We start from the raw sequence: 22,652 nt of genomic DNA, 5'->3' as shown, positions 1-22,652 counted from the left end.
GGATTCCAGCAAACCACATTGAGAGCCATTATCCCCAAATAGAGAAAACTTGGAACAGTGGTGAATCTTCCCAGAAGTGGCTGGCTTACCAAAATTCCTCCAAGAGTGCATCAAAAACTCATCCAGGAAGTCACAAAAGAACCCAGACAAACATCTATGGAACTGCAGGCCTCGCTTGCCTTGGATAAGGTCAGCATTCATGATTCCACCATTAGAGAGAGACTAGGCAAAAATGGTATTCATGGGAAAGTTGCAAGGCGAAAACCACAACTAACTAAGAAGAACATAAAGGCTCATCTCACATTTGTCAAAAAACACCTTGATGACCCCCAAGCCTTTTGGGATAGTGGACTGTTGAGTCGAAAATGTAACTTTTTGGAAGACCTGGGTCCAGGTGCATCTGGCATAAAGCTAATGCAGCATTCCACTATAAGTACCAACAATCATGGTGGTGGTAGTGCGATGGTGTGAAGCAGTGCTTCAAGGGCCTGGGCAACTTGCTACAATTGTCAGAACCATGAATTCTGCTCTCTACCAGAAAATCCTAAAGGAGAATGTCCAGTCATCAGTCCATGATCTGAAGTGCCATTGGGTTATGCAGCAAGACAATGATGTGAAGCACAAAAGCAAATTCACCTCTGAATGGCTCAAAAGAAACTAAATTAAGGTTTGGAGTGGTCTAGTCAAAGTCCTGACTTGAACTGACATCGCATTAGGTGTCTGAATGAATTATGCAAAGAAGAGTGGGCAAAACTTCCTCCTCTGCTATTTAAAAGACTGATCTCTACTGTAGTTACCGGAAGAATTTGGTTGCAGTTGTTGCTGATAAAGGTGTCACAAGCATTTACTACGTTTAGGGAGCAATTACTTTTTCCACATGGGTGATATAGGGGTGTTGCATAACCTTTTTCCATCAATAAATGAAATGATCATTTAAAAACTGCTCTGTGTTTCCTCATGTTCTCCTTGTTTTATATTACATTTAGCGTAACCATTTAGTGTGACTAATATGCAAAAATAGAAGTAATCAAAAAGGGGCAAATCATTTTTTTAATGCTGTAATACAGTTAGTTTCAGTAAAAACAAAGGACTGCAAAAGAAACAATCCTTTCAATTATTACACTTTTATAATGTTGAATGTTTGAATCAGATGAAAATGCTTAGTTTTGCTGTATTAATAATGTATCAGGGGGCACAGTGGCTTAGTGGTTAGCACATTTGCCACTTAGCCGCTGTGCCCCCTGATACATTATCAATACAGCAAAAATTAGCATTTTCATTTGACTCACGCCTCCGCCCTGTGTGAGCAGAGCTTGCATGTTCTCCCCATGATTCGGGGGTTTACTCCGGGTGTGTGAACGTGTGTGCTATTGTGCCCTGTGATGGGTTGGCACCCCATCCAGGGTGGCCTCCCGCCTTGTGCCCCAAGTTCCCTGGGATAGGCTCCAGACTCCCCCGCGACCCTGTGTAGGATAAGCGGTATGGAAAATGGATCATTTCGTATTGTATTGATACAATGAATTTTGTGTATCATTACAGGAAATTATGGTAAACTGGGCAATTTGCATATGCAAATAAGGGATGAGTGGGTGTGACCTTGTTACGACTCAGCTGAAACTGTTCATTTTGATGTTTTACGACAGTTTAATGAATCAGACACAGATTTGTTCATATGCCTTTCTGTGAGCTCAAATCACTGCTTGTTTTGATGTTACACTTTTTTATTATTCCGATTTTATTAATCGGAGCCAGACTCATTAATTCCATGCGCTCAAATCTATGCTCCTTTCTATGCTTTGACGAATTTTCAACTTTGATGAATAAGTGCCATTGTCATTAAAGAATTCATTATTTTTTTCTTTAGACGGCAGCACATTTCATGAGGCCTGTATTTCTACAACTTTGATCATCTTCCTAAGCAGAAAAAATGTAAATAACATGCGTGCATGTATGTATGTGCCTGTGTATTTGCACAAGTGTAGCTACATGCTGCATGTTTTAGACTGACACCCACCTCTCACAGCTCTTCATCATCTATTAACAGGAGAACATAAAGATTTCCTCGACAATCACATCATTAACCTGTCTGAGCCCAGCAGACCAGATATCAATCATCACAAACACACACACACAGAATAGATCTGCATACAAAGTTATGGTGTTCATTTAGACTCTTACATCCTGGTTACAGGCTGTAATCCATTAACATGGACCTCAAATATGCACAGGGCACACACACTGACAAATTTATAATTCCTTATTCTGTTTTCACTGAAAAGGACAAAAATGTCTTTGTCCGCAGTTCAAAGTGAAATGTCACTGGCTGTTTTCTAGTGCCTTTACTCATTTAAAGTTGCTTTGACAAATTGCTACTGACTTCATAGGAAAATTACAGCAAGTTCTTCCTCTAGTTGGTGAGTCAACACACCAAAATTATAATTTCTTATGCCTGCTAATTCTGGCTTCAAAGGACAGATGACTTTTTAACACTTGTGGCTCCTGACAGCGCCAAAAACTACCACACGCCAAGTTTCAAAGGGGTGAAAAAGAATAATTAGTTTTACATAAACCACACTCAGCAGTCATTTCCTCTAATTTCCAATTAGTGGGGAAATCAAATGAGTGACAATGAAAAGCGCTAAAGATCTGATCCCATTCTTCATTCGATTCTGTTAACAGGAATAGCTCAAGTGAGTCTGTGTGTGTGTATGTGTGTGTGTGTGTGTGTGTGTGTGTGTGTGAGACTTTGCGAAGGGGGGGCGGGGAGGGGATGTGAGAGGGTGAGAGTAAGAAGAGAATTCTGGCCAGGTTATGGCACAAGAGATGCACAAAAATAAATAAATAAAATCAATGTTGGCATCTTAATTGAGGAGGTGGGTTAAAAACAGGGAACGCATGATGAGGAAGTAAAAAGACAGCAAGCGAGAGAAAAACCAAAAGAACAGAGTCAGAGAGTGGAGAGTGAGAGGCAGAGTTAGAAAGGCTCCAAAAAAGACTAGCAATTAGCAATTATGCACTCATCAATTATAATTACTACAACTGGTGATTATGCAATTATCATAGTGAATCATCAGTTTTTAGCAGTAGCGCTCACACTGAGGTGTGTTATGTCGGGTCTGCAGGAAGAGTCTGGCTTCACACCACATGAAGACATAGAGGGAGTTAAACATTTCACATTGAACAATAGTGATGTTGGGTGAGGTCAGTGTTACTTAGCTTCAAAGCCAAAGATTTCCTTGAGGGCTGTTTGTATACTTAATGGATCTTAGCTTTCTAAAGGGCTCTACTTAGAATCCTCTTATCTAAGATAGTTAAACACTCTACACAGTACCTTTAAAGGCTTCCCAAGAAAGACAAACCAATGAATCTTTTAGTGAATCTTCTAAGTTTATATTCATGTACATGTACATGCACACACTCAAATGACTGTATAGCCACTTGATTAGACTAAAAACAGTCTCAATCCAGGCAGACACTTCTGTTCATACAAAGACTCCAAAACACATTACACACAGTAATGAAGTGATAATCCAAGTGACTGTCTGACATCAGCATTACAAATGCTTTACTTTATACCAAAGTGCAGAGAGGTGCAGAGAAAAGACACACACAACAGGTTTAGTTTTTGACTTGTGTTCCTATATGCGTGGAAAATAACACAGAGACAGGGATGATGAACAAATGCGAAGCGAGTGACTAAACACAGGAGAAGAAGTCAGACATGCAAGTATGCTTTCATTTACAGTACCAAGTACTTCAGGGATATGTAGTGGCTGCAAAACTATTTTCATGTACATGAGTGTGTGCACACACACAATGTTTTGAGGTTTTCTTCTGGGTGATGTGCCAAGTCTAAAGTGTGGCTACTGTCTCCGAGGCACTGGGTGAAATGAGCGGTCAGAGAGCTGACATGCATCTAGTCCCTATGTCAATTACAATCAGCAACTTTGTCACACACACACACACACACACACACACACACACACACACCACTGTCTGTCATCCAGCATGGTTTTCCTGGCACTTGTGCACTTGGAGGCCACATAGTACCAGCTTTCTCCCTCAACTCTGCCCTCAAGCCATGTGCTGAGCTTCTCAAATGCAATTCTCGTGTAAACACTCGCACATGCTGCGAGTAAATTCCTCTACTATACTGTATCTCTACACACCAATGCAATGTCTCAAAACAACATATAGTATACACATAATATACAATATATAGAAATCCTACTGTATATGAATTGATCTGGTAGTCCTGAATCACAGAATGCCTAGTGTTGTAGTTACAAGCAGGTTTAAAGTGATCTCTGGAAAATTCACCACCATAATGTACCAATACAGATCCCAAAGAATAACTGTTGAGTTATTGCATACTGTGAAATTGGTCATAGCTTGTATATTTATTTTGCTGTGTTATGTGTACTGTGTGATATTTGCTAACATTAACTATTCACATTTATGATTCCCTGTGTACAAGGTGTCTGTATTGTCTTGTATGTTGCATCATGGCCCTGGAGGCATAATATTTCACCCTACTGTATACAAACATTGGCTCAAAACAACAGTCTCAAAACAATATGCAGAAACTAACATCATACACATCTAAAAATACTGTACCTGCAGGATGAAAATCTCTCACTACTCTAAGATGCTGGTTCTGGATAGATTGAATCACTACATTGTATGCAGTTTGCACATGCAACAGGGTGTCACTAAATTCCTAAAGTTAGTGCTAGAAATAATTAGCCACCATACAGTTTTTAAGATTGTTTCATAGCATGTGCCTTTAAAATAGAACATAGATAAAATAGATAAAATAGAACAGTATAATATTTTTTGGGATAAAAGTAATACAGATTTTTTTTTAGTCTAAAATACTATGCATAATTAAGTTATCATTAAGTAAGGTATACTTATGTTTTAGGTCACTAGTGACCACATTTAATGCTCTGCAGAAGGCAATCTTCAACTGATTCTTGATCTTCCCACGACTCTGTGGTGTGAAATGTGCATCTGCTATAGTTTTTTGACACTGGTGGTATAGATGTGAAGAGATACTGTGAGATGACTATTTCTTTGCTGGCTGCTGTAGGGTACAACTTAAGTTATCACTGATGCAGAACCATCAGGTGTACATAATGACTTACGTAATAGACTCCATAGATGAGACTTTATTGGCATGGGCAGTCCCAGCGTCTCAGCAATGAAGGCACTTAGAATTTTGTACATCCTTCTTGGTTCAATCATGTCAGTGACATGGCCATGAAGGTTTATAGGTGTCCAACAAATCATCTAGTACAATGTAGAACTCCAGAGATTGGTCTCTATTTCTTAGTATAATCTTACTAACCTTCAGGCATTACATTGCCCCATCAATACACAATGAACAAACAACACATACGTTCACTGGAATGGAGTTCTTAACAATAGATTTCTCAGTGGCTTTAAATTTGTTTTCTAACTGCACAGCTTAATGTAGGTCCTGAAAAGGCCCTTGAGTGTGCACTTTGTTGCCTGATGACCATAGTCGCAAATCCAAAATCTGTATTGCTCCTAATCAGTTTGCTTGTTCTCTGGTCAGTTGGTTGGATCTTATGGGATCTTACTATCACTGTCTTTCACAATTGTTCCAGCATACTGACAAGCTCAACATGGAGACATGCAAAACAATTTCATATCTCCAGTGATAATGTCTGAGGGATCCATAATTTTTGGCATACACTGTATTATCATCTGACATGCCTGTACATTTTCTTCAGTGCTTTCATAAAGTCGGTGAAGTTATAGTAAGTGTCAACCAGAAGCAAAACTTTGTTTAGCTTTAAGTGATCTGTAATGCTCTGGAACTTGAAACACTCAATTAGCTGCTGAATCATCTTCTGTCTTAACTTTATCTTCTGTGTTCTGTGTCATATCTTTTTACATGTTACATCTTTTTAATTACAGATTTTTTCTGTAATGGTGCACTTGGGTAGACTAAGTTCAGCTAACTGGAGATACATCTGGAACTGCCTGCTGTATACAATGTTTCATCTACTACATCAACTTGGTTGAGCACGTGCTCTGGTAATGGTCAGATCAGAGATTCTGGTACTGCAAGTGCAATACATCTGAGAGTTGGCTAAGGTAGGCTGATCTGTCATTGATGAGCAGAAAGGTTGAACTACAGACTGAAGCACTATTTCAGAAAGTTATGTGAGAGTTGCACAGATGGGGTGGAGGTGTGTCGCAGCTATGCATGATTCCCATCTTGCATTTTTCTTATGTGATATTGGCTCGAGCAAGGCACAGTATTAGGTCCAGCGCCATTGGTTGACCCTGTCTGTCTAATATTAAATATTATAAATATTATTCCATTTATTATTCTATTAATTAATAGAGTCATGTTTATGTATTTATTATTACAATAAATATTATTCTAATATTAAATACATAAACATGACACTATTAATCAATAGTATCATCCATGAAAAAAAAATCTACGGATTAAATGGTTTTTAAATTGAAATCTTTTTTTTATTAACATAAGAGAGCAGTAAGCACAGCAAATGAATGCTTGCCCACTTATCCTTCAGATCTTCAGGCACACTTTCTATACCTGAGAACACATTAAATTACCAACAACATTAGCATTATTTTTTTAATTCAACGACTCAAAATAGCAAATTAAAGACATGATAAACATTGTGAACATTATAATATAAATAGATAAAATAGTTAATATTATAATTTAGGACCTCAATTTAGTATCTTGTGGTTTCTTAAATTTGTGTGCACAATCACCTGTTGGTGCATGACATAAAAAAAATTAAATGCAAAATAATAGGAAGTGCTGGATCAAGTGCTATTTTATAAGATGCTGATTCATAAGATGCAGATGCTAAGATGCTTTTCAGTGATTAATGTGATTACAATTAAAATTATTAATTGGCAGTGATTGTGACTGGAAATACAATTTCTAATTTCGATTAGTAGTATTCATGTTGGGATATATTGGCAATGTACTAGACTCCTTTTAGATTCTTTCTGACTGTAAAAATGCTATTCCCTTCCTCAGTTCCCATTTTCTGTCCCTGATTTTTTCAGGCTTAAATGCAAGTGCTTGTGTGTAAAAGCAGTAGTCCTGTCTTGGACTCTTCTTTTACTAAAAAATTCTGGCAACCTTGGAGGTGTGAGCTACATGCCTGTAATTTGCATAAACTGAATGGAAAGTACTGAAAATGTAACTTAATTTCATATGTTCTATTAAAAGTCCCAGGAGATGCGTTTCCTCCTAATTGCAACCATTTAAGAAATATATGCGTAACCATTGCTGGAAGTGAGAATACCAACAACTGCTGCATATGCTTTTTAACCCAAAATAATTCTAGTGGTGCATCTCTAATATTCTGCAAAAAACAACAGCAGTGAAGAAGGATCAAAAACCTTTAAATACACACCTGTCTGATAAACTAAAAGAAAGACTTCTGCCACTTTAACAAATTTAAATTTGTCGGAATGATTCTATTGGAGTCCTCAATCACAGAATGACTAGAATGAAGTTCCCGGCAGGCTAAAAGTGCACTCAGACCCATTTTCAACCTTCATTATCATCCGGCAGGTCGTCTACAGGTGCAGGTACACCCAGAAATCCATACGAGAGTGAGACATTAAACCCAGATCAAAATGTTTCCCTGATCCACCCTCCTTGCCATAACACTGTTCCCAAATCCTGCTCAAAGCCTCTAACCCCAGACACTGGAGCCTTCCTAAACCCCCACAAAACTTCGTTCTGATCCTCTATCCTTGTGCCCTTAAAGTCACCAGAAAAAAATCCAAGATGCGAGACAAGAAAAGGTAAAAGTAGCAAGGGGTAGCACAAAACAGACAAGACCGTATCTAGAGCCTTTATCTGGAGTTCAAAAGACAAGGAGCCTTTTTTTTCCCAGCAGAACAGAAATTACAAACATTGGAAGCAGTAAGTGAACTTTGAGGTGGAGGCAACTCAGGTCTGTGCAAGCTGTAGAAATGTGAGAAGTTGAATTCAGAGTGAATTTTATAAAATGAGTAGAACAGGAGGGGAAAATTTTATTATATCATCTGAGTGATAAACAGGTGATGTGAATTTGAAAGGAAGCATGTAAAAAGAAACAAGGTATAGGATGCTTAAAATACCTTTTTTGTACCCAATGTTGACAGAGGGCTGGGAACTATAGGAGATCATTCACCTTTATCCACCCTCTGAGGGACACAAGGGCATGCTCAAGTAGCCTCCTCAAGCCTTTGTGCTATTTTTCAAGACGATACACTGAAAACGTATCATCACTACATACCGAAGTTCTGTGTATCACACTAAGCCCTCATCCATTCTAAGAATGTAGTCAGTGCCAGACCTGGTTCGAGGTACGAAGAGATAGAAAGAAAGGGAGACAGAGGGAAAAAGAGACAGGGACAGGGGTTTGCACCGTGATGGATGGATCTTGCTTGGCATGGTTCTCCTCTCTCCCTCACAGAGCTGGTGACTTTCCAGCCAAGCAATTATCATTGCAGAAGGCATAATAGCCTAATTAATTACCAGTGTCAGCGTTGCCTTTGTTTCAATGTAACGGGACATCATGCCAACAGAGCATCCGCTTAAAAGGGGAAAAAAAACTCACAAGTGGCTCCCAGAGCACAAAAGACAGAAGGGAGAGAGGACAACATGTGCCTTAGTAGCACACTCTCTCTCTCTCTCTCTCTCTCTCTCTCTCTCTCTCTCTCTGCTATTCTACGATCAGCCAGAATTGGTTAATTAAATTTGATTAACACTATTTTTAAAAACTCTACAAAATCTTTTAACACGGTTTTCCAAGCAAGATGTGGAGACAGACACATTTCTATCTTATATCCCCCAACTCCCGCCCCAAATAAAAAATGTGCCTAGATGACAAACACTTCCTACCCCTCCCGCCCTGGCCCTCTGCGTGTGAAATATTATGTGTCAGGTCTGTCACATTCTCTTCCCTTTTACATCTTAGCAAAAAATAGCAGTACACAGACAATCTGAGGCCAGAAAAAGAAGTGAAATAAAGCGTGGCAGTGGCAGGGGAGAGGGGGGATTGCACTGTGACTGATGAAGGCGCTGAGGCAGAGATGGTGCACGTGCTTATTCTCATTTTAAGCTAAAACATCAGGCTACATTATAAAACCTTCTTGAGAGGCCGAATGGGAGTGTGTGAGCCTGAGCGGTGAATACATGCATATGATGCTGTACTTAACTGAGCAACATTTCATGCATGTGTCCTTGTGTGTGTGGTTCTGTGTCTGAGGGCATGTGAGTTTGTATGTATAATCCCTGAAGGGAGGCAGCAGGGGCTCATTGTAGAGCGCACTGAATTTAATAGGAGGCGGCGCAGCCATAGCGAGCAACTCGTCGGCTCCTGCGGTGAGGCGAGTTTTGCATAATTAATGACTGTTGATGTTTCCAGGTAGTCGCTCAGCAAATTCACTTCAGAGCGGCTGCCACAATCGGGCCGTCTCCGGCAAGAGCGACACCGGAACAGACAGCTAACATTACCACCATAAATAAGGCAATTTTGTACAGTGTCTTCCGTCATTACTGTGAAGTGTTCAGGGGAGACAGTTCGAGTCACTTCTGTGATGAGCGAAAAACAAAACGTGAAGAAGGTAAAGGGAAAAACAGCAGAAGTGAGGAACTTTTCCGTATCTGTAAACCTACAGAGGATTCAAACTCCTTTAATGAAGCTTCAGTGAACCCCAAGATGTTGACTAATGGCTCTGTGTTGGTGGTGTTGAACAAGAACTCACAGATAATAAAAGCAAGTGTTACCATTATGTAACCATTAATGCAGGTCCGTTGAAGACCCCCAGGTATGGATGCGGCTGTGAAATACAGTCATGCCTTCATATTAAGGTGTCAAGAATTAAACATTTAAAAAACGCCAGCCAGCCAGAGAAGGCTATTTTTTAATGACTCTATCCCCACCACTCATTAATTTATAATAACCTTTAAGGCTTTTTGATGTCATACATATTTTACCGAGAGATATCGTTCCCTTTCTCAGCTCTCATGTAGGTCTCAAAACTGTCAAAAGACAAATCACTGGTGCTGTCTATAATTAGCTTCAGGTAAGAACAAAGAGTACCATTAATCCTAGCCTCAGCATTAATGCAGAAGACGAAGTCTTTTAACAATGGGACAAAAAAAAACTAATATGCCAAAACTGAGACAGATTGCCACCTTATACAGTGATGTGTGGACTAGCAAATCTATGTTTGGATTTTATTGCTTTATTACTCATATTTTATCTAAACCAAAATTTGAGATGTCAGAAACTGCAAAACCATGTAGCATTTGGGAAAGTTGCACTTGCATACAATCACGAATTTTGTATCATTTCATATACAGCTCCATTTGCTTGAAATTATTTCATACCAAAACTGCGCTAGTATATAGTAGCTCTAGTTAATACTTTGTGTACATTTACTAGAATTGAATGTGTCAGCTACCTGATGCAAGATCATTTATGACTAGAATACCTTATCGTGGATTATCTAAAGCTTATCAAGACAGACTGTATATGAAGGCATTTCCAAGTAAAACAGCAATATAGTCTTGGGATTCTTTTGTTACAAGGCTGTGTCAGTACCGAGTTGAATAGAATCCAAACGGAGGCTACAGCCATGGTGAGTCCTTCACCTTCGTAATGGAGCGTAAGCTTGCTACCCTGTGCTCTACCACCATCCTAGTCTGATAAGTAACAGCATCAGGCACCTTAACCAGGTGATCAGTCCGTCTTTCTGTGCGAGTTCTGCTTATCCAAAGTTCCATGTCCAGCTCCAAGCATGTTTGCTGTCCTGCACTCTACCCCCAATATTCCACAGAACTCTTTTGGGTGTGGTTGTAATGGGCAATGCTGCTATTCCCTCACTGGTGCAACGATATTGCATGTTGTTTCCATGTCTGGACTGGGTTATTGGCATTACAGTATTATATAGAAGTTATCTTTAGCATGGACTGATGACTATGACTATGGATGACTACATTTACTCAGCTCATTCTGAGAGAGGGCTACAGACAGCTTAGCACTTTCAGTGTGACGGCACTTTCAGTGTGGTTGTATATTGTTCATACCGTTAAATATGTAGGTATCATAAATACCATTCTTGTTTTACTGTTAAATCTGTTCATTTTTGTTGACGTTTTATTTCTCCATAGATATTTTCTTATTCTTTTCTAATTTTTGCATGTTACAACATTTGTTTAACAGTATATTTATTTTGTGCTCCATAGCCTAATAGAAAAACTCTATTATGGGGATATAATGAATATCATCGCTGTTGTTTAAACTTGTTTAAACTTGTTTAAACAACTAACAGTCTTATTATATGGATGAAGTAATGAATTAAATGTAATAGAAATCGCTGAATAGCAGTCGTGACGATTTTTAATATAAATTAACATTTGTTACAGGTCAGAGGAAAGCATTAGCAAGAAAAAATTAGGAATAAAGAAACATATACAATGAGCCTGTGTCCACTGTAGCCTCAGATTCCTGTTCTTGGCTGTGTTGTCCATTCTGAGATGCTTTTCTGCCCACCACAGTTATAAAAACTGGTTATTTGAGTTATCATAGCTTTCCTGTCAGCTTGACAGTCTGCTCATTTTCCTCTGATCTCTCTCATCAACAAGGCATTTCGACCCACGGAACTGCTGCTCACTGGATGTTTTTTGTTTTTCACACCATTCTGTGGAAACTCTATAGACTGTCACTCTTGAAAATCCCAGGAGATCAACAGTTTCTGAAATATTCAAACCAGCCTGTTTGGCACCAACAGCAGTACTGATGTTTGATGTGACTGTTAACTCTTATTTTTGACCTGTAACTGCATGATTTTATGCATTTTTCTCCACATGATAATTGCGTGAATGAGCAGATGTTATTAGGAAAAGTGGCCAGTTTTATTTTATTTACACACATATGCACACACAAATACAAATACACTATATTACCAAAAGTATTCGGTCACCTGCCTTGACTCACATATGAACTTAAGTGCCATCCCATTCCTAACCCATAGGGTTCAATATGATGTCGGTCCACCTTTTGCAGCTATTACAGCTTCAACTCTTCTGGGAAGGCTGTCCACAAGGTTGAGGAGTGTGTTTATAGGAATTTTTGACCATTCTTCCAAAAGCGCATTGGTGAGGTCACACACTGATGTTGGTCGAGAAGGCCTGGCTCTCAGTCTCCGCTCTAATTCATCCCAAAGGTGTTCTATCGGGTTCAGGTCAGTACTCTGTGCAGGCCAGTCAAGTTCATCCACACCAGACTCTGTCATCCATGTCTTTATGGACCTTGCTTTGTGCACTGGTGCGCAGTCATGTTGGAAGAGGAAGGGGCATGCTCCAAACTGTTCCCACAAGGTTGGGAGCATGGAATTGTCCAAAATGTTTTGGTATCCTGAAGCATTCAATGTTCCTTTCACTGGAACTAAGGGGCCAAGCCCAACTCCTGAAAAACAACCCCACACCATAATTCCTCCTCCACCCAATTTCACACTCGGCACAATGCAGTCCGAAATGTACCGTTCTCCTGGCAACCTCCAAACCCAGACTCGTCCATCAGATTGCCAGATGGAAAAGCGTGATTCATCACTCCAGAGAACGCGTCTCCACTGCTCTAGATTCCAGTGGCGGCGTGCTTTACACCACTGCATCCAACGCTTTGCATTGCACTTGGTGATGTGTGGCTTGGATGCAGCTGCTCGGCCATGGAAACCCATTCCATGAAGCTCTCTGCGTACTGTACTTGGGCTAATGTGAAGGTCACATGAAGTTTGGAGCTCTGTAGCAATTGACTGTGAAGAAAGTCGACGACCTCTCTGCACTATGCGCTTCAGCATCCGCTGACCCCTCTCCGTCAGTTTACGTGGCCTACCACTTCGTGGCTGAGTTGCTGTTGTTCCCAGACTCTTTCATTTTGTTATGATAAAGCTGACAGTTGACTGTGGAATATTTAGGAGCGAGGAAATTTCACGACTGGATTTGTTGCACAGGTGGCATCCTATGACAGTTCCACGCTGGAATTCACTGAGCTCCTGAGAGCGGCCCATTCTTTCACAAATGTTTGTAAAAACAGTCTGCATGCCTAAGTGCTTGATTTTATACACCTGTGGCCAGGCCAAGTGATTAGGACACCTGATTCTGATCATTTGGATGGGTGACCGAATACTTTTGGTAATATAGTGTATATGCATTCCTATGACCTGAAACAAACATAAGCTTACAAAACTCCAGCTATTTTTGTAAAATCTCCCTAAACTGCATGTATATTTTGTAATCTGTGAAAAATCATACTTCATAAACCCCAGTGGGTGTGATCTGACTGTGAGTGGCCTTTGAGCCTTGGTTCTACGGTAACTGGCCCTGCTAGTTCCCTTAAGTACAAGACTGTGTGCAATCATGAATAATTTATGATATTCTTATGATTGAGCCTGGCACATGGGACAACACAGACTGATGCAAGTCATGAAGCCTGTGACAGCAAAAAAGAAAGAGACAAGGAGAGCAAATTTGTGTGGGTTGCAGAATGCTGATAACGGTGACATGAGATGCAGGTGTTTGATATTCTAACAGACACACAAAGAGCATTTTCATGTCTTGCAATACTGAACTTGGCAGTTTTACACAGTGCAGTTCCAAGCAAAGCTGGATTTTGTGAGGCAAGGAAAGTCAAAATAGGGGATGTGTGTGAATAAATATGCTTTTGCTGAGATTCCCTAGACACTTAGTTGGGGAATAGGGCCTACTCTTCAAACCACTGGCAAAAATTGCTCTCAGTATGAAATGTAATAAAACAGCTACATTGCTGACTCTCTGCACACCTTCAGTCATACTTCACATCTCACGACTCAGCTGGAGAAAGGATAAACACACACACACACACACACACACACACAAATGCATTTGCCCAGTCAGATGCTTAGACCACAAACACCTTCACACATATGCACACCATGCTACAGTGAGTAGACACATATAATCTCACTTAGACATGCATAAATGCTGTGACCACACCTAGTCCAGCCCTATTAAAGCCAGTAAACATTCTTCCTGGAACTGAAGTCCACTGACACCCAATTAAAAAGGTCACAGTCACTGTTAACATAGGAAAACAATTAGGTCCATGTCTTCCACTTTATTTGTCGTTTCCTTAAAACCCAGTGAGGAAATTTACAATGCATGAAAGCTGGATGCATATACTTGAATATTGGTCATGGGTGCTCAACTTAATTTTTGAACACACATGGTTTAACAGCTAAATCAGTGAACACTGAATAGCCTGAACATTAAAGCCTAAATCAGTCTGACTGTACCTAGCACTGAGGATGACTAGTTAGGGTGCTGAATACTGGGACCAAATTAAATGAGCATCACAGCATACCACAAAGGTAATGATATAAGGCAACAATAACAAAATACCATTTCTTAGATCCCTGAGAAAGATCATTTAATTTTGGAGTGCTCTCGTCCATTTCTCAAAGAAATATGGTAATGCAGAGGAATCACGGCTCCTGTTTCATGCTGTAAAGATGTGCTCTCCTTCTCACCCACTGCACCTCTCCCTCACAGCCTCATGTTAATTAGTATTGTGCTTAACCCAATATTGAAGAGCCCAAAACTGTCAGGTCATATTATAAACAATCGGCCTGAACACTCACACAAATGACATTTTGTGCTGCTATCTCTCCCCGTTAAATGTTCCCAAGGTACTAATTGGCCTACTTTATGTTCTACGTCTTTGAATTGCCAGTTCTTTTTTAGTTTGGGGTATTAGTCTTGACATTCATTGATCTGTAACATGTGGCATTCTATATTTTTTTCCAAGAAGAGGGAAAGGAAATGAAGAGAATAGATTAACTCTTTCCCTTCCAGGTGCAGTTGACATGATGAAGACTAAGGGCTGTTTCAGCGGGTGTGGTCAGGTCTGCTAAAATGAAGGATTGCTTGTAATTTGAAAGGAGAATGAAAGTTCAAACACTTTGCCAGCAGCAAAGTAAGTGTAACTTTTCTCCTTGTGCATTATTTAAGATTAGCTCCATCATTTTATCAATCTATCGATCTCTCAGCAGAAAGATGAAAATGGAAAAATAATGAGTCCGATGAATGCTGTGTAAAGAACATCAATGTGCAAAATTTAATTATCTGCAGAGGAAAAAAGTGTCGACTGTTTTCTAAAACAAAAAGAAGCGGTTAATATTTTGCCTCTCTGCATATTTTAATTACCAGATCAATCATAAGTACGTACAGCGCTGCTTTTGTGAGAGGGGAGAAAATTGCAAGTCTAAATGAAAAACAATAGATTTACTTTAAAGTCGAGTCTCTTTTGAAGTCTAAATTAAAATTTCAGGTACCTTTAGGAAAGGCTGCCTCAGAAAGTTGCAATATTTAATTAGTGTGTTTAGATTCCACTGAAATTACACTTCACAGGCCAACATGATGTTGAATGAAAACTCTGGAGAATTTGAATCTGGTCTTCTGCTGTCTCAGACAGTGGGAGTTCACAGCACTTGGAAACTTGGAAATGGTGGAAGGAAAATGATCAGGTCAGGTCAATCAACATTTTTGCTTAAGGCAAACTCTTACTCTTCACCCAAACTTATTCTATTTATGTTCATGATGATATTACAATACACACTTCACTTAACCCACTGTCAACTCTTGGTAAAGATGGAAAAGTCATTCATATAATAATGTTTGTATGGTGATATAGGTAGTGTTAAAATAGCTATAGAACCATATAAACATTATATGAATGATATAATAATGTTTTCGGATGAATTCATCATCCAAAAATGAACCTCTTTTTTTCCACATCTAGACTGTCTGATCTCAAGTCAAAATTTGACTCAGCTCCTGCTTTTGTGTTTCATGCTTACATGACTTTTTTTAATTCCCCGCCTTGTGCAGTCAAGTGGTGAAGTTTATTCCTCTTGGCACATCTTCGCCCGGCACACTGCCACACATTTCGCACATTTTTATTGGCTAATTTGACTGTACTCTTGCCAGCAGCTGCATGAGAGCCAAAACCGGCAGTGGCGTGGAGGAGGACAGCCACACATCCTCCCCCTGAAAGCCATGGATGGAACAGTCCATCGTTCAAATTGAGAGAATATTGGCTAGGTTTCATCATGTCATCTGTTTCACCCCTTTCAAGCAAACATAACCAAAGGCACTTCCTCTCCATCATGGAAAGCAATGTTATTTGTCTGCCCCTCCACATAGTCAGCATCTGTTCTGTAAAATCAGTTAAACTGGACGTGCCAAAAATCTGCGTACTGCTGAGTGTCGGTGTACACTGGCTCACACACTGGCACTATGACGGCATTCATTCATAAATTTATACAAAATCCCATTCACCAGCTCCTCCATTCAGCCATCCATTATTCCACTGTCAGTCCTTCTCAGACAGGTAGAGAATGTCTGTTGACTTCAAACATCGGATGATTGTAAGTCCTAGTAAAAGAACTTACATTTTGCAATTTTCCAATGCTTACCCTGCTTTTGCATTGGTTCATGTGAAACACTTTAACAAGTGTTTGCAATTGCCTGTAATTTGTAAGTTCAGTGCCTATCCTTTTGTACTGCATATGGTGTAAAATGGATTAATGTGTGTGTGTGTGTGTGTGTGTGTGTGTGTGTGTGTCCCATGCGCTTTGCATAAGCGGGGTGCACAAACATGTGTAACATTTGCACAGCAGCAGTGTCACTCTGGCATGGTGACTCCCGAGCTCAGGACTGTCAGGATGCGAAAAATTAAACCTTCAACAATGCAAGCAAAATGTGCTGACACACATCAGGTGCACCTGGCTAAAAATAAGACACGCACACACACACAAACACACTTGTCTTAAGCCAAGGGGCAAAATGCTAGTGTCAATGACAAACCTGTCTCCTTCACATGAAGATAGGAACTAGCCTGTGTAGCAATGCAAACACATATGAAAGAGAGTGAGCAGTGACTCCCACAAAAGTAGGCCTGCACCTAACTATTGCTTTGGTAATCAGTTAATATATATATATATATTTTAACAATTTTGTACATTTTTTAATTTGGGTTATTTTAAAAATATATTAAATACAAAAAATATTTATTTTAAAATATTTCCTTCCAGCATTTCAATCAACTATATCTACTTACATGAAGAGCAGTGACATAGTGCGTTCCAATTATTTTTATTAACAAATTTTAACAATTTTGTTTATTAGTTGTTGCAGACTTACACATCAGACAGGTGGACTGTTAAAATGTATTGGTGGATAGAGACAGAAAGACGTGAGAATTTTAAAAGACAGAAAAAAGAGAAAAGAGAAAACTGCATTTGAGCTACGGAGTATTTCAGTCTGTTACACCTTCACACTCACACACCATATCTGAGCCATATGCTGAAAGGACCGTATTTGAGATGCGAAAAGTCTGTTTACTTGTATGTACTTCATATAGTTCTTTAGCTAAGCACAATTAGTTCAGAGACTCTTTAGTACAGATTAGAAATAGTGCCCCTATCTATTAAAAACACTAGCAGTAACCTGGGGAATACAATGGAATATGTGTGCCTTATGTGCACATATTACATGTTCTGGCTTTGCTAACATTCACTGTAAAATAAAGCTCTTTAGCCCCTACCATAACTCTGGATGGGGGGGGTTTATTAAAAGCAATATAACAGATGGCACTGCACCGTCGCTCCTGGCCTCAGAAAGTACACGTGTGAACCCTCTCCCATGAGGGCAGGCTGAGTGAGAGAATGAGCAAGAGAGAAGAGAAGAGAAAAGTGTGTATATAAGTACAAGAGTGTATGTAAAGGGAGCACAGCGTGAGATAGTAAGAAATCACCTCTTTCTCTCACCAGGTAAAGTCTTCTTTGCAGAAACAGAAATCTCACCCCGTTCACACATGCAGGACACAAGTGATAAAGCCAGAGAGGAGAGTCCCACCTATTTATATCAGCTCGGTGGGTAGCACTCACCACTGTGACAGGAATACATAATGGCCCACCTGCTTGCGGCCATATACTAATACTAATTCTAATATATCAGGGACAGAGAGCAAGCACCACATTAACATTCATACTATGACTGGTAGAGAAAAAGGTGGGATAAGATATAATTGTCATACCACACCTATATGAGGTGTCTGATTAAAAGGTCTCCACGCTCGTGGTATGATTCATATTGGAAGTAAGAAAGAGTAGGAACACGATGCCTGGTAGTGGTGAGAGATATGTTGGTAATTAGAATTGCACACCAGCGGAAATGTGTTAATCGCAGTTTTTCAAATACTTCTTCTTGGTTGAACAAAACTATAAAACCAGGCTGATGTTACTTGCTATAAAACTGCTGCACACAGAGGCGCAGTGTTGTGGAGAACAGATGTTATAACTGCTTTAGGGCTGCTTTTTGCTTTTGGCATTGAATGTCACGTGGATGGGGTATGCATCTCCATGATGAAAAAGTAGTACAGAAACTTTTATGCACACAGCATGGTTAGCCATAACAACAATGATTACACAGGTGCGGCTCCATCAAGCACTGATCAAGCATCACATTCAGCTACTAAACATGGTGGCTGAATGTGGTTTTCTGGGTTTTTTTCTTTACAGTTTGCATGTAAAATAATTTTTTTTGTGTCTGTGTAAGGATCAGTAACAAAAGAGTCTTTCAGTAGTCTTTTTCTAATCACATTTTTAAAAAATCTGTATAACATTAACATACCATTATCAGACATAATACTGTGATACTATATTTTGGTTATAATGCCCGCCTCTGCTGTATGGTATCATTACTAGATCCTTATTAAATCTGAAAGTTTAATATGTATTTTTAAAAGAGCTTCTTTGAGACAGTTGTAATTTTTGTAATTGCATTTGCACGTTTTTGCTGCCATTCACCATTATTTTGGCCCATTAATAGTTAACAGTTAATCTGTATATCTGCAAAATTCCTGCATTCAACACTGTCAGTTATGTAAAACACCACACCTTACACACTTCTATGAGAAACTGTGCACTCTCTTATTCTTTAGGAATCATCCAGCAGCTCATCATATAAGCCATGCCATGGTTCAACTCCTAAATAGCCGCGTTAAAGGCGAGTAAATGAAAAGTGTTCCTGGCTCTAACAGGCACTGAGATATAACACTGCTACACAGCCTTTAGGAAAATTAGCCTGAGCTTTATGACTGCCGGAAGCATGAGCCCGTACAAATCGGCCCAGCCAAAAGCAGTTGCTCGAACAGATACATAATTACACCTCTCGTCATAAAAACTGGAGAAGCTAGTGACAATGCGCTCTTTTTTTCCCTCTTCTTCTCACACATAGCCCAGCCATAATTAATTACCATCCCTTTACTCTCTGATTTATTCCTCGATTCATAACATATTTATACATTCAAGATGAATTATCATTTCCTTCAGGAATTAATCAAAAAGAAGGCAGGAAGAAGCGGCCTGCTCTTGTCATGAAATGATCAAAGACAGAGAGACTTCACCTAGAGCAAGGTCTGAACAGATGACACTGATCAGTGCTAGCTGCATTATGTACACGACTAAATCTCCGCACTAGCATTTAGCCTAAATGGCCAATATGTTTCTCAAATTCATTGTATTATTACTTAAATTTTTACCAAGAAAAATCAAAGTTTGATTTTTGATTTAACATGAAAACTATTTGAAAATATATATGTCAAATACTGTATATTAAGTGACTTTGTGTTACACAGGCTGTTGTTGTGGATGTTCCTTTTTTTACGCTAACACTATCTTCCTCAGTGTAAGAAGGACAATCTAAAATGGTGAGAGGAACTAAATCTCTGCCCATACTAGGACTATATAAGTAGTAACTGTGATTCACTGTCATTTCATTTTTAACACAAACAAGTAACAAGGCTTAATTTTACTGATGTGTGCATAAATGTGGAGGAAAATGTGGAGGATCTCCACACACATATTAAAAATTCACCATAGAAAGCAGTTTTGAAAGAGTTACACCTTGAAAAAAAACATTGCTGGGGCCTTTGTGACCTAGAAAACAGGTGTCTTATGCAGAATCGCCATAAACAGGCAGGTTTGGCTGGACGAGATAAATGGCAGGGCTGAGTCTGCACACGAAGACAGCTGGATTTCTTACCTCTCTGCCTGATAATGAGCGGAGATGATGATTTCTGGGCTGCAGGGGTTAATGGCACGAAACCGAACAGAGCCGCTAATTACATGTTACGAACTATTTATCAGAATCTCCATCTGCGCTGCGCCACAACTCTCATTGTGCACGCTAAATTACTCCTTGGATTATCTTTGTAAAGCAAGTTTCCATAATTAGGGCCCTGCACTGATGTTTTCTCTTTCTGAACACCAACAGACAACGAGGGAGAGAGGCAGAGAGAAAGACAGTGAGAAAAATTAGCTGACTGGTTAATTTGGGCCTGACATTTCAAACCAGCGACACAAAGGAACCTCACACACTTCTCTGGGCATCCTCTTGGCAACGTGTACTTCACAAACTCTGTACTATTCCGAAAGGTGAGTGCTGGATGCAATTGGCTCACTGCTCTCAAAGTAAGGAAAAAAACTGCCATCAAAAGTAGCAAGTGCACAAAGTTCTTATGATGAACAAGGACTTTCTCCCTGAGCAGCCTGAAAAGCCAGAAGGTATGCCTTACACTACCTCACTTGAGCTTCTTCTCTGTAAAATTTTTATTAAAATTACCTTTATTAGAAAACACTCTTCATTATAAAACCAAAAAGCTCAGCTGGTCTCCCAGGACCACTGGATTAATAAGGACAGAGATGTATTTTAAGATGTAAACTTGGCTCCTCACTGTCCTTAATCTCCTTTCCACTTCACAGGCCAAATTAACACCTCTCTCTGGCTCTGATGGGACCTCGTTAGCTTGCTTCCACCCAGAAAGAGAAGGAATAGAGAAAGAATAAGGAAAAAGTAGAAGAAGGAGGGGAGAAAGGAACTGAAGCGACCAATGACATCCACCAGCGCTGGGATTAACCCTTGGTGCGAGCGAACACTTCGGGAATCTAGGTCAACGGCGTGTTCCTAATCAGCTGGCTGGTTAGTGATAATTAGCAGGCGAAGCGGTGCATGGAACGAGGGGTGGGACGTGGTGAAATGAAACAGAAAAAGAAAAGAAGAACCTGTCGTGTTGCAAACACTTCAAAAGGAGCATACTTTCTCTTTTAAAAAGTGGCACAGCAAGGGTCCAGGGATCGCCAGGGACACGGTGAAAGTACAGAGCTGGCGAGGAGGAGACAGAGAAAGGCCTAATGGGACCCAAAGTACACAGCCCTCCACACAAACTTCTGAAGGAGCTATGTACATACACAGACACACACGCATGTTCACCGTTTGCACATACAAACCACCTGCTTTAAGGAGGAGCACTGCATCTCTGCACGCTCTCATTAACTACAGAGACATAGTTTCAAACCTTATTGTTTTTAATTGGTACAAACATAAGTGAAGAAATATAAATAAGCACACACACTGACATTTAAGACTGTTTTTAACAAGGTGTTTTTGTGGAACTGGTTCTCATATACCTTCAAAATAAAGCCTTGTAACAAATCTTAAAAACAGATTGTGGAGACTTTTTAGATGCTCTTTTTATGACCAAAGGTTTTCAGGGCCAGCTGTGAACCTCTGTAATCAGGCATGGAATTGCTATCCCATACCTGCCCTACACACCACTGCTAAATTTAGCTCCAACTCGGTCTGGCGTGGTACTGAATCGCTCCTTATGAGTAAGGTGAGAGGGCTGGAAACATATTTGCAGTATCGTTTCAATACGCCTGTGCTTTGTGGACCATGGAGCAGGCTCGCAAATATGATTTATGATCTTCATGTAATGGTTGGAGCAGCGGCTTTTCGGCAGAGATCAGATGACTGTCTCAACAGGGAGCATGTCAGAGGAGCGGCACAGAGCATACCATCACATAACAGGAAGATAGAGAGATAGCAAGAGAGGGAGAGAGCGAGACACAGAGAGAGAGAGAGAGAGAGAGAGAGAGAGAGAGAGTGTGTGAGAGACGGGGGTGGCGGGGGGATGGGTGCTAGTGAGAGAGAGATATTTGCAGGCAGACAGAGGCCCTGATACTTCAGCATGTTAATGGAGGGAAGATGCTGCTCAAGTCTGCCGGTAAAATGATACCAGTCAATAAGAAGGTGGAATGCGGATATGGATGACGTTATGCTCCCGGCGAGAGGTTTGCTAAATGGCAACTGCTGCTAATTCTCATCATCATTGCTGTTTTAAAAAACTGCCGTTAAACCTACAGTGTTGAATTCACTCCTACAGAGTTTACTTTTAGTGGGATCAAATGAATTCTGAGCATCATTTGTTTAAATCCATGGGAGTTTATTTCAGAGCAACATTTCATTCAGAACTGCACACTGTTTTTTTGTACAGTTTTGTGTGGAGCCACAGTGCAGTGTGGTTAAGTGCATTAGACTGACTGACCTGGGCTTGGAAACTCTTGAGGACAGGAGAAACCATCTCCCGCACTTCCTATAAAAACAACAAATTGGAAAAAAGGATCGTGTTAAAAAGAAGAAACAAGGGAAAAAAATCATCAGTATTATCAGAATACAACATTGATGC

General features: G+C 39.9%; 1 protein-coding gene across 7 annotated transcripts in view; it reads right to left on the bottom strand.

The window, feature by feature from the left end:
* The window catches only part of cux2b (cut-like homeobox 2b), a 118,191-nt gene that overhangs the window by 45,289 nt on the left and 50,250 nt on the right, over positions 1-22,652 (bottom strand). For all 7 annotated transcript variants that reach the window (XM_034306836.2, XM_053235953.1, XM_034306837.2 and 4 more), the window contains one exon: positions 22,512-22,559. In XM_034306836.2, the coding sequence (XP_034162727.2) occupies positions 22,512-22,559 (48 nt within the window). The remainder of the gene's footprint in view (positions 1-22,511; positions 22,560-22,652) is intronic.

This window comes from Pangasianodon hypophthalmus, chromosome 8 (genome assembly GCF_027358585.1).
Source record: "Pangasianodon hypophthalmus isolate fPanHyp1 chromosome 8, fPanHyp1.pri, whole genome shotgun sequence".
NCBI lineage: Eukaryota > Metazoa > Chordata > Actinopteri > Siluriformes > Pangasiidae > Pangasianodon > Pangasianodon hypophthalmus.
This window is presented reverse-complemented; position numbering and strand designations above follow the sequence as displayed.